The sequence below is a fragment of the Leptosomus discolor genome, chromosome 9 (assembly GCF_034619465.1).
Source record: "Leptosomus discolor isolate bLepDis1 chromosome 9, bLepDis1.hap2, whole genome shotgun sequence".
NCBI classification, from domain to species: Eukaryota; Metazoa; Chordata; class Aves; order Leptosomiformes; family Leptosomidae; genus Leptosomus; species Leptosomus discolor.
In genome coordinates, this window is record NC_141399.1 from 16,938,427 (window position 1) to 16,951,264 (window position 12,838).

Below are 12,838 nucleotides of genomic sequence, written 5' to 3' on the forward strand. Positions count from 1 at the left end.
ACCGCCCCCCCCTCCCCCGTCTCCATACCTGCCCATATCCCCACTTCTGTCCTTTTCCCTGCTCCTGTCCGCTCCTGCTCCTGCCTGTAACTCTGCTTCTGTCCTTGTCCCGGCCCAAATACCTGCTCATGTCCCCATTTCTGCCCCTGCCCATATCCCTGCCCCGGTCCCTGCCCCGTTGTCACACGACACTAAGGGGACGCCCGTCCCTGCTCCCTGCCCTGGCCATGTCGCTGCTCCTGACTGTATCCCTGCCCCTGTCCCTGTCCTGTCGCCATTTCCACCCCTGTCCCGTCACTATCCCTGCCCACATCTCTGTCCGTATCCCTTCTGCCCACGGCACCCACGGCCCCGCGTGGGGGATGGGAGGGACGGGGGGGGACGGGGGGCGGCAGAGCCGCTGCGGGGACTTCTGTGCACTTTCGTTTCCAGCCGGCGGAGTCAGAAACCGAAACTGGGGCAGAAACAGAAACTCCCGGTTCCCGGCTCTGCCGCAGCCGGCGCTTAAGGTAGCGCGGGCAGCAGCGTCCTGCCCGTACCGCCTGCCGCCTCCCGCTGCCGGGGGGACACCGAGACCCCCGGCGATGCTGGCACCAGCTATGTCCTGCTGCCGGGGGTGACACCAGGGCCCCCGGTGATGCTGGCACCAGTGGGTGCCGGGTGGATGGCGCTGCCGGGCAGCCCGTCCCGCCCCCTCCCAGCCCCCGCGGCGGTGGCACCAGGGACACGCAGGGGATCCCCTGGGCAGGAGCGGCGAAGCTCCGGGACGGGACTACCTTAACCGACCGGCGGTGACGCCATTGGGGCGGTGGCCCGGGAAGCTTTAAAAGCTGCTGCAGACAGGAGCAGGCAGAGAAGAGGCAGGAGTCAGTGGAAGGCAGAGGGGTTGACCACACCTGGCAGGATGGATGCGAGGCAGGAGGTATCCACGAACGGGCTCAGCACGGTGGCCGCCAACAAGCTGGACACCTGGATCATGGAGGCCCTGCAGCCCAGCACGGATTTCTGCAAGCAGGTGAAGCAGACGGTGAAGCAGATCTGTGACTTCCTGAAGGAGAACTGCTTTGAGTCCAACATCCGTGTCCACAAGACCGTCAAGGTGAGCGCTGCTCAGCTCGGGGGCCAGCCAGCACCCCTGCTGCCACCCTTCCTTCTGTCCCATTACTCCAGCTCCTGCTCTGCCTCAGTTTCCCCCAGCAGCTCCAGGTGATCCCCGTGCTGAGCGGGCAGTGGTGCTGAGCGGGCAGGGTATCTCTCTGCAGGGCGGCTCGGCAGGCAAGGGCACAGCCCTGCAGAAAAACTCTGATGCCGATGTGGTGCTCTTCCTTAGCTGCTTCTCCAGCTACAAGGAGCAGAAGCAGGAGAGAAAGTATATCCTGGATTTGATCGAGAAGAGGCTGCATGCCTGCAGGCAGAGCCTGATGTTCACTGTGAATGTCAGTGAGCCCCGGTACAAGGGTCCTGGCAACACGCCACGGTCCCTCAGCCTCACTCTCCACTCCAGGGAGACCTCGGAGTCCATCGAGGTGGATGTCCTGCCCGCCTACAATGCTTTAGGTATGGGCTGGGGGCTGGTGTGGGGCTGGGTTGCGGTGTCAGTACTGGGCCAGCTCTCATCCTCCTTCTTGCCCCACAGGGCAGGTGAAGCGGGACCTCCTGCTGGACCCGAGGGTGTATGTGGAGGTGTATGTGGAGCTCCTGAATGCCAGCAGTGACCCTGGGGAGTTCTCCCCCTGCTTCACCGAGCTGCAGAAGAAGTTTGTGAAACGTCACCCCGCCAAGCTGAAGAACCTCCTGCGCCTTGTCAAGCACTGGTACAAGGAGGTGAGGGGCTGCCCAGCTTCCCTGGCACCCGCTGAGCACCCACCCCAGCCAGCTCTCACCCCTGTCCCCATCTTCTCCCCAGCTGCTTAAGCCACAGTACCCCAATGAGGACCTGCCCCCCAAGTATGCCCTGGAGCTGCTGACCATCTATGCCTGGGAGGAGGGCACAGGCTCCTGTGACTCCTTTGTCATGGCTGAGGGCTTCCGTACAGTGCTGGAGCTGCTGCGCCGGCACCAGGAGATCTGCATCTACTGGGAGACATTCTACTCACTCCAGGACAACCAGACAATCAGTGCCCATGTCAAGAGGCTGCTGCGCAGTCCCCGGTGAGTACCATGTCTGGTGGGACCTGTGCCATCTACCCTGTGGTGCTGCCCGAGGCTGACGGCAGTGCCCACCCTCTGTGTTTGCAGCCCTATCATCCTGGACCCCGCCGACCCCACAGGGATCCTGGGCCAAGGCAAGAAGTGGGACCTGGTGGCACGGGAAGCTGCCCGTCACCTTTCACTGCCCTGTGTCAATACCGTCCGGCCCTGGAATGTGCAGGTAAGGCAGCCTGCACCTGTGGGCACCATGGCCACCTCCCTGCCCCTGCCAGCTTTGCCCACCCACTCTTCTGTCCCTGCAGCCAGCTCGGCCCGTGAAGATTGAGGTGAGGCAGCTGGTGGGCACCAGCCTGAGCAAGACCGTCAGCCCGGGCACCACCGTTTGGCAGCTGAAGGGGGAGATCCAGCAGGCGTGGGACATTCCCTGGTACAGGCAGCGCCTGGCGCAGCAGGAGCCAGGCACGGGCGCCCTCATCCTGCAGGACGGCGAGACCCTGGCCAACCACGGCATCTTCTACAACACCACGCTGACACTGCTGCAGACAGAGCCCCAGGCAATGGAGGTCTTTGTGAAGGACGACAAAAGCCGGACCACCACCTACATGGTGCTGCCCACTGACACCGTCCGGCAGCTTAAGGAGCAGATCCACACTCGGCAGGGGCCCCACGCTGACCAGCAGCGTCTGACGTACGGCTCCAGGGAGCTGGAGGACCAGCACATGCTGGCGCACTATGACATCCAGCCCAGGAGCACCATCTTCATGCTCCTGCGGCTCCGGGGGGGTGCAGGCCCCCAGCACCGCCCGTTCCCTGCCTGCTCACCCTTCTGGGTGTTGCCCCTGGCATCCGCCTATGCCCCTGTACCCCTGCTGTCACACTGGAAATAAATGTTATAGTAGATCCTTGTGCTGCTTGATGGTTTGGGGATGGTGCCAAGTGGCACGGGGGTGGTGTCCAAGGGGTGACCCTATTGGGATAAGGGGGGACCTCAGTGCCACCAGCTGCTGGCATGGCACAGGGACACATGGGTGTAGAGCAGCGGTGTTGCCTGAGCCTGGGGTGTCCAGGGGGATCAGAGGTGCCAGCCAGACCTCAGGAAAAAAACAGCTCCATCCTCTGCCTTCCCTCTGCCTGCTCCTGCCTGCAGCAGCTTTTAAACCTGCCAGGCCACCAACCCGATCACTTCCAGGCAGTTAAGGTGGCCTTGGGGCTTTCCCTCTCCCCAGCCCTCGGCTGGGGCTCCCCAGAGGGCTCCTGCCCAGGGTGTGTGTCCCCAGAGGCAGTGTCCCACTGCTAGGACCCTGCGCCAAGCCCTGCCCGGCGGTGGGGGTGCCCTGCCTGCACCAGCGCCTGCCTGTGCCCACGCTGGGGGCTCAAGTGTCCTGGCTGGGGGGCAACCAGCGCTGGGACATGGCTGGTGCTGGTGGCACTGTCACCACAGGCAATGGGGGATGTGGCCAGTGAAAGTATCACCGGGGGTCCCTGGTGCCACCGCAGGCAGTGAGAGGCAGCAGACCCGTAGGTCACGTCACATCACTGCGGAGTTTCGGTTTTCGTTTTCCAGAAACGAAAGTGGGAGGGGAGGGAGGGGCTGCAGCCAGAGTGCTCCCTGGGGCAGACGCGGGACCCTGGGCTGAATCCTCTGCTTTATTGTGCACAATTAGTACAAGCCCCCCCCCGTCCCGCGCCACTGCTCTGCACCCGGGGCGCTGGGCACCACCTCCGTGCCCCCCCACATCTCCCCCCCGGGACCTCCTCCTCCTGCCGGGCCCCCCGTGTCCCGCCAGCGCCTGTCCTGCCCCTCCGGGGTCCCACTCCTACCCGCAGCCCCCAGGGACCCAAAGGTGGCTCTGCTGCCCTGTCCCCCTGCAGTGCCATGCCTGGGGGGGGCACAGCCTGGCCCTCCCGGCCACCCGCCCGGGGCAGGTCTACATTCATCAGTAACATCGTTAATAAATATTTCGGTGACTCTGCGGTGCCGGCAGCCGGCTGAGTGCCCCCCACCGCTGCTGGAGCCGGCAGCAAGGGCAGCCGGCAACTCCTCATTGGGGGCGGTCAGCCCGGCTGCCCTCCTGGCCCCAGATCCGCAGGCCCCTCGCCACCACCTGCACCCAGCTCCGGTGCTGCCGGCGGGGCGGCCGAGGCCGGCGGGGGGCTTTGCCCCTGCCCGCGGCCCCACTCCTAGGCAGAGCCCGGTGCCCGGGGCCAGCCCCGCGGTCACCAGGGGGATGCGCTGCGGGGGCCGCGCTCGGCCCGCGGCCCCTCGTGGGTGCGACGGCGGCGGGCTTTGCGCTGCTCCTCGCCCTGCCCACGGCCGGGGGGTCCGGCGTGGGCACGGGGAGGCGGTGGGGGCCTTCCCCGGCTCCAAAGCCGCTGGCAGACCCTGTCCGCGGCCCCCAACGGTGGGCGCTCCACCAGCTGGAGGAAGTCCTGGTACCAGACCTTGCGGCCAGGGGGCCCGGCGGCGAGCTGGGGGTCTCCAGCAGGTGCCATGCCCGCTGCCTGCCAGGTGCCGATCACCTCCAGGGATAGACGCAGCAGGGGCTGGGTGAAGCCGTGCTCGGTGGCATGGCAGAGGTAGAGGCCGGCGTCGGTGCGCTGAACGCTACGCAGCAGGACCCCCCGCTCCGTCTGCACCACCCGCTCATCCACCTGTACCTGCAGCACCCATGGGGACAGGCGATCAGCTCAGCACAGCACGGTCCCGCTGGTGGCACCTAGCCAGGGAAAGCCTACCTCTCGCTGGGGGTCATCTGGGGTGCGCTGGTACGTCCAGAGGACATGGGCTTGCAGGGATTTGGGGACACACTCCAGGAAAGTGGTGCTGCCCTCCACCCCGTAGAGCTGTTTCTGAGGCACGTTGCCCCGCCAGGGGTCTGGGGGAACACAGCCCAGCCATCAGCCCCCCCACCCCGGCAGGGCTGACCCACCCGACCCGGTCCCGGCTCACCTTCAGAGCAAAGCACATTGGGGTCACCGTTGCGGACATCCTGCCGTCGGAAACGCCTGCGGGAGGGTGACAGAGGAGCAGGGACTGTGGCAGCAGAGCCTGTGCCCCTCTCCCTGGCCTTGGGGCAGGCTGGAGACCCCATTGCCAAGCCTTGGCACCTCACCTACCTTTTGGTGTTCGGCACATATCGGGTGCAGGCGGTGCCATCCCAGGCGCAGTACGGGTCCCGGGCCAGGCAGCACTCAGCACAGGCTTTGCCGTAGGCACTGCAGCGGTGCAGTGGCAGTTGGGCCAGCGCCACAGCCGAGCCGGCATAGAGCTGTTGCTGGGGGGTGAGAGCAGGGCTGAGCACCCCCACGCCGCAGCACAGGGCCAGGCAGAGCCATGGTAAGACACGGGGACCCACCTGGGGCCCCCCCTTACCCGCTTGGAGGAGAGCTGCAGGCTGGTGATGGGGGAGGCATCCTGCGGGCAGAGCATGGGCAGGAGTTAGGGTGTAGGGGGAGACCCAGGCATCCAGGCTGCCGGCAGCTAGAGTGCCCTGGCATGACCTGGGGCATGGGCAGGATAAGGGGGTGCCGGGGCGGGGGTTTGACTGGGGCGGCATGGAGCTCCCCCCTCACCTGGAAGATCTGCAGCTCCTCCAGCAGCAGCGGTTCCATGTGGTGCCAGCTCTCCTTGGGCACTGAGACCACCTTCAGCACCGTGCCCATGTCTGCAGGCAGGGAGGGGTGAGGCCAGATGTCCCGGCCCCAGCATCCCCCAGCTCTCCCCTCAGCCCTTGGCCCCAGGGTCACCACTTGCCTGTGCCGATGAAGAGGACATCGTAGTGGCCATCGGTGGCGGTGACACGGTCCACAGCGATGCGGGTGAAGGTGTAGGGCACAGTGGCTTGCAGGAAGAGGGGGCGCTGGCCGTGGGGCAGCACCGGGTTGTACATCAGCGGGTGGTGCCGAGCAAACTGGATCACGTCATCTGGGAAGTCCTTGGTGGAGCCGAAGGTGCCGAAGGTTTTGCTGGGGCACTGCGGGGAGGTGGTGCTGACTGAGCGGGGTCTCGCTCCCCACCCACCCTGGGTACCAGCATCCCACCAGCGGCACCAGCTGGGACACCCCTGTGCCACCTACCATGCCTGGGCGGGGGTACGGCACGCGCCCCTGGTATGACACCCACTGGTAGTTGGGACCTTCCTTATGTGCGAAGGGGCCCAGGAAAGCCCGGCGAATGTCAGCCATGGTATAGATGCAGACGGCGGAGCCCTGGAAAACGGAGCTGGCGGGAGAGAGAGTAGGCTATGTGAGGGGTGAGGGGGGCACTGCCAGGCATGGAGGGAGAGGTGGGGAGGGGGCTCAACCTGGACGTGGAGAAGACAGCGTAGACCAGGGGGTTGCGCTTGTCCCTTGTCTGAAGCAGAAAGACATCCCCTGCAACCCAGGAGGGCATCAGCATCGCCCCAATGTGCCAGGGCTGCCCATGGGCACCCTGGGGTCCACCCACACCCCCCCCACTCACGGAGCTCATCAAAGTGAGTGTCCGCCCCGTCTGGTCCCGGCACAGCACAGATGAGCCGAGCCTTCAGGAAGGTTGTCCACTTGTTCACCAGACTGCGCTGCCCACCCACATCGTTCTGCCAGGAGAGGGAGGATACTGATGTTAGCAGCGGTGAGTGGCACCCATGGGCACCCCCATACTCCAGCCCACTTGCCTACGGGTGCTCTCACCCGGCAGATCTGGCCGATGCGGGCAAAGCTGGTCTTGCCCAGCCCCTGCTGCCGCTCCACCGCTGTCTCACGGAAGAAGAAGTAGATCTTGTCATCGTCGGGGTCCTCGCTCTCCGGCACCCAAAAAACGGCCACGAACTTGGGCTCTGAGGGCAGAGGGGTGCTGCCTCCAGTGCCCCTGATAGCTCTGCTCCCCAGGGCAGAGGCAGAGCAAGTGTGGGACCCCATTGGGCACCAGGGGTCTGCGGGGGGCACAGGGACCCCCCAAATCACCCTCTGCAGGCAGCGGAGGACAGGGTGCAGCCAAGCCTGGAGGACTCATTGCCCCAATGCCTCCAGGGGGTGCCGGCGATGCTGCTGCCGTCCCGCTCCCTGGCACTGACCGTTGAGCCAGCGGGAGTCGTGCTGCTCAGTGCGGATGGAGGGACGCTGGCCCAGGCTGCGGAAGATGGTAAAGTCACGGCCCATCAGATCAGTGGCCACCCCCGAGTAGAGCTCCTCTCCTGGCAGGCACCGAGGGAAGTGTTAGAGATGACCACCTGGCACCCCCATGCCGCACTGCCCCCCAGCACTGGGCTCCACTCTCCCTTACCCACGAGGACAGAGGCAGCTGTATGCCGGGGGTCGTAGGGGCTCTTCCCTTTGCCGTCCTCAGCCTGCTGGGCATCCAGCTTGAAGACAGGCTCCTGGAGCGGGGTAAGAACAGGATGAGGGTGTGTGACGGCAGCTGAGGGCCATGGCGGTGCTGGGGGCAGGGGCTCACCTCTGCATGCTGGCCAGCCTCCACGAAGGCGCAGACGGGATGGAAGGCACCAGTGCCGCAGGCATACAGGTGGGTGCGGTTGTAGGGGTGTAAGATCTTCACAAAGTTCATGCACTCGGCCTGGAGGCAGAGGGCACAGGAAGGCGGAGCTGGGGCAACCCCCCGGAACCCCTTTGGCACCCCCCATCACCCCCTGGCACTCACGGTGATGTCCTTGCCGGCCCAGTTGCACTCCTCCCTCCACTCCACTGGTGCCGGCCAATAGATCTGCGGGGGGAGAGGGGGACACTCACAGCCCTGGGATGCACCCGGGGCCACCCAGCTGGCACATGTGTATATTGTTGTGTCCCCCCTGCCCCGTTACCTTCCTGTCCCGATGGCTGATGTTGTCCAGGGCCAGGGACAGGACATGGTTCTGGGCGCCGGCGAAGAGGCGGCCGCGCTCCTCGTCTAGCAGCAGGGCCTCATAGCAGCATGACCGCTCCAGCGTGAAGAGGCGCAGCCCGTGGCGAGCCCGCAGCTCTGCCGAGACCCGCCAGCACTGCTCAGCCCGGCCCCACCACGGCACCTGCCGCCGCCCAGCACACTCGCCTGCCCCGGACACATGCCCTGGGGGGACCTGGGTCTGGTCATGGCCCCCCTGCCATGCCACTGCCTCCCCCAAACCTGTCCCACTGGCTTGGCTGGGTTCACTGACCCCGTGCCAGCCCAGCACCCATCCCCATACCAGTCTAACACCCAGCCCCATACCACCCAGCACCCAACCCTGAGCCAGCCCAGCATCCATCCCTGCGCTCCCCAGCACCCAGCCCTGCACTGCCCACCCTGATGGCAGGCGGCAGGGGAAAAGGGGCCATTCCCCATCCTGCGGAGCTAATCCCACCGCGGCGCGAACAAACAGCCCTTTGTCAGGCTGGGAGAAGAATGCTTGCCGGGACCTGCTGATGGACAAAGCCCCCCGCGCCATGCCGGAGCCCACGGGGTGGCCAGCCGGGACACAGCACCCACCCCCAGCCGGCACGGTGTCCCCAGCAGGCATGGCACAGACGTGGGCAGGGAGTGCCACAGTAGTGCACCACAGGTGGACCAGCACCTGGGCCGGCACATACCGGGGGCTGAGAGTGAAGGCTCAAGCGCAGGCACAGTCTCAAGGGCAGGCAGGCGGCCCTGCTGTGGCTGGCATCAGGTGAGGAACCTGGCAGTCTGTGCCAATGCCTGGCAGCCCATGGGGAGGGTGGCATCAGTGCCGGTAAGTTGGCACTGCCAGGGTTTTGGACCCCTCCCGCCATGCTGCCCCTGCCCCCCCCGGATGCTCCTGCCCCCTGGGAGGATGCTGGGTGCTGACAAAGAACCAGCACACCCACGCCCAACCCCATGTCCCTCCACCCTGCCAGTGTCCCATGCTCACCAGGGAAGGCCAGCTTGAGGCGGGGGGTAGCAGCAGGCGGGGGGCGGCCGGCGGCGGTGGCGGCGAGGTCGCGCAGCAGGAGCAGGAGCAGAAGCAGCGTGCGGCTCATGGCTGGGGCCTGGCTGGCAGCCCCGCAGCTGGGGCAGAGAAGCAAGACCTCAGCTCAGATTACAGCCCCCCCCCCCCCCCCCCCCCGCAGCCCCTAGACCATGATCCCTCCCTGGTGCTCCCGATGGGATTTGGAGAGCATAAGGCAACCCCAGCATGGCACGAGGGGACCCCCCCCCACAGGGCTTGACCCAGTGATTGGGGGGGGGACACAGGCCAGCTGTATCTCTCCCTGGGTTTTAGGTCCACATTAACCCAACCCCGAATCTAAGGGGCTCTGGGAGTAGCCCTCCTGCTCCTGCCCGTGGGGAAACTGAGGGAGCCTGGCCGAGCAGCACCCAGCCATCCCCATGCCTGTCCAAGCCCTGCCAGCAGGAGGGTGCCGGGCTCTGCTCGTTCCTGCCTGCAAGCACAGAGCTGTCCTGCAGGGACAGGGACAAGGACAGGGCAAGCACCAGGGTGGTGCCAGCTGGCCAAGGCACCCTGAGGAGGCAGTGGGCTCCTAAGCACCGGGCAAGCTGGCCATTGTGGGAGTCATGGTGTCCCGTGCCTCAGTTTCCCCCACAGCTACAGCCCCCGCCGTTTGGCCCCTGGCCCTCTCTGTACCACCCTGCGAACGGGAGCTGTGTTTGGGAGGGCTCTGGCTGAGCAGGTGCCCACAGCCCCCGGAAAGGCCCACGCTGGTGTGCCCACCACCCTCATGGGCACCCAGGCACCCACCATAGGGTAGGGAAAAGCTCTTCTGGCACTGGCACCGGCACACTCTCTCGCCTGGGGAGCAGGACGCGATGGTTATCACGAGCATCGCGCCAACACGCAGCTCCACACCTCGCCCGCCGGCCACACTGCGGCAGCCCTGGGCAGCTTCAGGCAGCCGGGACGTGCCAGCCGGCACCTCCCCACGCTGGGTGCGAAGCACAAGCCCAGCCACGCCAGTCATCAGACCCCAACATAGCCAATGGGTTTCACCCGTGCCACAGCCACCGGGGCCTCGCCGGGACACCGGTGCCAACCGAAGCCCCACCGCGGCACTGGGGCTTGTTGCAACCGCCCCAGGTTCTTCTGCCCTGGTCAGGCACGGTGTGAGCTGGGCCGCGGTCGGTGCCGGGCCAGAGGGTCACACGTACGTGGCAGTACCTGGTACAGATCTGGACACGTCTGCCTGCTGCCCAGCACGGCCGGCCGGGGCTTGCCCTGGGCTCCTGAGGGCAGGGGCAGCCCCCTCCCGGGCTGGAAGGGTTGAGGAGCGAGTCCTGGGCAGGCAGCAGGCAGCGAGTAATAGGCAGCGGGCAGCAGGCAGCGGGCAGGGGCCCCAGCCGTGGGGCTGGGCTGCCCGGCGGCCTGGCACGAGGGCGGCAGGAGCTAATGGCATTTCCAGAGGCGCCGGGACAAGGCGGGGGACCTGCCGGGCTCTGTCAGCCCCTCCAGCTGCCAGCCAGCCAGGGCCGCGGCGGGGGCACCGGGGTTCTTGCCGCCTGCCTGGTGCCTGCCAGCACCCGCCGAGGGGCCGGGACAGACCCCCAGGCACGGCCCCCCCATGCCGGCTGCCACGGCCCCATGCTGGCATGGGGAGCAGGTTTAGGGGTGCAGGTAACAGCAGCAGCAGCAGCACCGGAGACCCCCGGTGCCTGCACTGGTAGATCCAGTCCATGAAACCCCCGGTGCCAAACCCCCCAGCCCGCCGGTGCCAGCCCCGGCACGGATCCCGCTCCCCGGTGTCAGCCCCGGCACGGACCCAGCCCGCCGAGACCCCTCGGTGTCAGTCCGGGCAGACCCAGCCCCCAGCCTCCCGGTGCCAGCCGGGACACGGACCGCGGCGCCAGCCCCCCCGGTGCTAGCCCAGGCAGCCCCCCGACGGCAGCGCAGAGCCCCCCTTGTACCAGCCGCGGGAGCAGCTCGGCCCCGGCAGCCCCCGCACCCTGCCCGGCCCCCGGCACCCACCTGGGTCCCGACTCGGCTCGGCCCGGCCCGGCCCCGCCCTCCGCGTCCGCCGGGAGGGAGCGGGGCGGCCCCGGCGGGGCGGGGCGGGGCGGCGGGGGCGCGGCACGGCCCGGGGGGCACGCGCACACGCACACGCACGTGCGAACACGCGTGCACGCGCACACGCGTGTGCAAACACACACACGCGCGGGGGCGGAGGCATGCACAAACCCCCAGGCACCTCGCGGACACACCTGTGCCGACACACGTTCACGGACACTCACACGCGTGTGCGAACACACACACACACGTGTGCAAACGTGTACACACGTGCAAGCAGGCTTGTGCAAAAATGCACGCGTGCAAAACCACCCAGGCACACTCAGACACACACGTGCAAACGCACCCGCTCATGCCCGCAGGCAAGGACAAGTGTGCAGAATCGCCCAGGCCCACTCACACGTGCACACTCACGCCCCAGAGCTGCGCTGCCACTCCGCACGGCCCGCCGTGACCCCCGCCGTGACCCCCAGCGCACAGCTGAGCACGCCACGCTCGGTACACGAGTGACGAGGCCACCTCGTCCCTGGGGCAGGCAGCTGCCGGCCGGGTGCTGCCTGCCCCGGGCGCGGGGTGCCCGGGTCTGGGCCGGGGTGTGTCCGGGCTGTGCCGGGGGGCACCGGGGGCCACGCCGGGGGAGGCGGGGGGCTGGTTCCGCACCCCGCTCAGCTGCAGTCCAGATGTCTGGCCTGGGACCAGCCCGGAGCAAACAAAATTCCTCCGCTGCCTCCCATTTTCCAGCCGCCACTGCCAAGAATAGCAAGTGCCGAGCGGTGCCGGCAGCGGGGCCACGCGCGCCTCGACGGGCAGGGCTCGGGGCAGGGGCGGACACGGGCTGCCCTGAGGGCCACCACTGCCTTGTCGTGTGTGTGTCCCCACCGCGCCCCTGGCTGTCCCTTCCTGCAGGCGCAGGAGTCCAAGAGGGCAGGTCCATCAGGAGTGGAGAGGCAGGGGGTGCAGGCAGGCAGGCAGGCAGTGGGTGCAGGTGGGCAGGCAGTGAGTGCAGGCAGGCTGGCAGCAGGTGCAGGCAGGCCTGCAGCGGGTGCAGGCTGGCAGCAGGTGCCAGCAGCCTGGCAGTGGGTGCAGGCAGGTCAAGTGCAGGTGCAGGTAGAGGGCTGGCACAGGCAGGCAGTGGGTTCAGCAGGCAGTGGCAGCAGTGCAGGCAGGCACAGGCAGGCCAGCAGCAGGCAGGAGGAGCTGTGCCAGTCAGGGTGCCCAGGCAATGCCCTTCCGTCTCACTGCCAGTAACCCTCCTGCTGCCGGCGCGGGTGCACCGGCGTGCTGGCAGGCTGGCGGCAGGTTCTGTCCCAGCACTGCTGCTTGTTCCCCTCCTGGTTGCGCCGTGGCGCTGAGCACCAGCCCAGTGTCATGGATGGCAAGGGGGACGAGGACAGCAAGGGGATGGGGTCAGGTCACAGGGGAGCTGCTGACACCAATACGGCAGGGGTTACTCTGCCGTGAGACTTTGCGCAGGCGCCACCGCAGGACTTTGGGCTGGGTGGCCCCCACAGGGTTGGGCACTGTGTCCCTGTCCCCACTGTCACAGCCTGCCATTCTAGCAGGCTGGGACAGTATGGACAGGGACGTGGTACCAAACCCTGCACAGTGGGCACCTTCCTGTGCTGTGCCAGCACCGTGCCTCAGTTTCCCTCCACCCAGCTGGGACCTTTCCACCTGGCACCACTCCTGACATGCGTGGCAAGGTGGCTGAGTGGTGTCACCATCACCCCAACCCTGGAGCCCTGCGGGGACCTCTC

At 67.1% G+C, this 12,838-nt stretch overlaps 2 protein-coding genes across 5 annotated transcripts; one reads left to right on the plus strand and one right to left on the minus strand.

Annotated features, from left to right (window-relative positions):
* The first annotated feature begins 884 nt into the window (after positions 1 to 884).
* On the plus strand, positions 885 to 3,051 carry LOC104340299 (2'-5'-oligoadenylate synthase 1). Its single transcript, XM_009951268.2, has 6 exons — positions 885 to 1,099; positions 1,263 to 1,557; positions 1,637 to 1,824; positions 1,907 to 2,151; positions 2,239 to 2,371; positions 2,454 to 3,051. The coding sequence occupies exons 1-6, from the start codon at positions 905 to 907 to the stop codon at positions 3,036 to 3,038; spliced, it is 1,641 nt and encodes a 546-aa protein (XP_009949570.2). The 5' UTR covers positions 885 to 904; the 3' UTR covers positions 3,039 to 3,051.
* Positions 3,052 to 4,368: 1,317 nt separating this feature from the next.
* SEMA3B (semaphorin 3B) lies at positions 4,369 to 11,507 on the minus strand. 4 transcript variants are annotated; one of them, XM_086470134.1, is made up of 18 exons: positions 11,456 to 11,507; positions 8,994 to 9,026; positions 7,950 to 8,107; positions 7,790 to 7,852; positions 7,586 to 7,705; positions 7,415 to 7,508; positions 7,206 to 7,325; positions 6,823 to 6,968; positions 6,614 to 6,728; positions 6,456 to 6,525; positions 6,229 to 6,373; positions 5,906 to 6,125; positions 5,725 to 5,816; positions 5,525 to 5,566; positions 5,269 to 5,426; positions 5,102 to 5,157; positions 4,888 to 5,027; positions 4,369 to 4,809 (listed from the first exon to the last, which is right to left on the minus strand). In XM_086470134.1, exons 5-18 carry the CDS (start codon positions 7,694 to 7,696, stop codon positions 4,369 to 4,371), a joined length of 1,950 nt encoding a protein of 649 aa, XP_086326260.1. In that variant the 5' UTR covers positions 7,697 to 7,705; positions 7,790 to 7,852; positions 7,950 to 8,107; positions 8,994 to 9,026; positions 11,456 to 11,507. The 4 variants fall into 4 exon arrangements, with proteins under 4 accessions (XP_086326260.1, XP_086326259.1, XP_086326257.1 ...); XM_086470133.1 differs by having other exon boundaries at positions 6,599 to 6,728; XM_086470131.1 differs by lacking the exon at positions 11,456 to 11,507 and adding an exon at positions 11,043 to 11,122 and having other exon boundaries at positions 6,229 to 6,525; positions 8,994 to 9,130.
* Positions 11,508 to 12,838: the final 1,331 nt, after the last annotated feature.

Coding starts and splice junctions, on each gene's coding strand:
- LOC104340299 (XM_009951268.2), top strand. CDS start 905: ATGGATGCGAGGCAGGAGGTATCCACGAACGGGCTCAGCACGGTGGCC. Junction 1,100..1,262: donor GTGTCCACAAGACCGTCAAG/GTGAGCGCTGCT, acceptor ATCTCTCTGCAG/GGCGGCTCGGCAGGCAAGGG. Junction 1,825..1,906: donor TCAAGCACTGGTACAAGGAG/GTGAGGGGCTGC, acceptor TCTTCTCCCCAG/CTGCTTAAGCCACAGTACCC.
- SEMA3B (XM_086470132.1), bottom strand. CDS start 9,102: ATGAGCCGCACGCTGCTTCTGCTCCTGCTCCTGCTGCGCGACCTCGCC. Junction 7,706..7,789: donor GGGCCGGCAAGGACATCACC/GTGAGTGCCAGG, acceptor CTCTGCCTCCAG/GCCGAGTGCATGAACTTTGT. Junction 5,427..5,524: donor TGCAGCTCTCCTCCAAGCGG/GTAAGGGGGGGC, acceptor CTCACCCCCCAG/CAACAGCTCTATGCCGGCTC.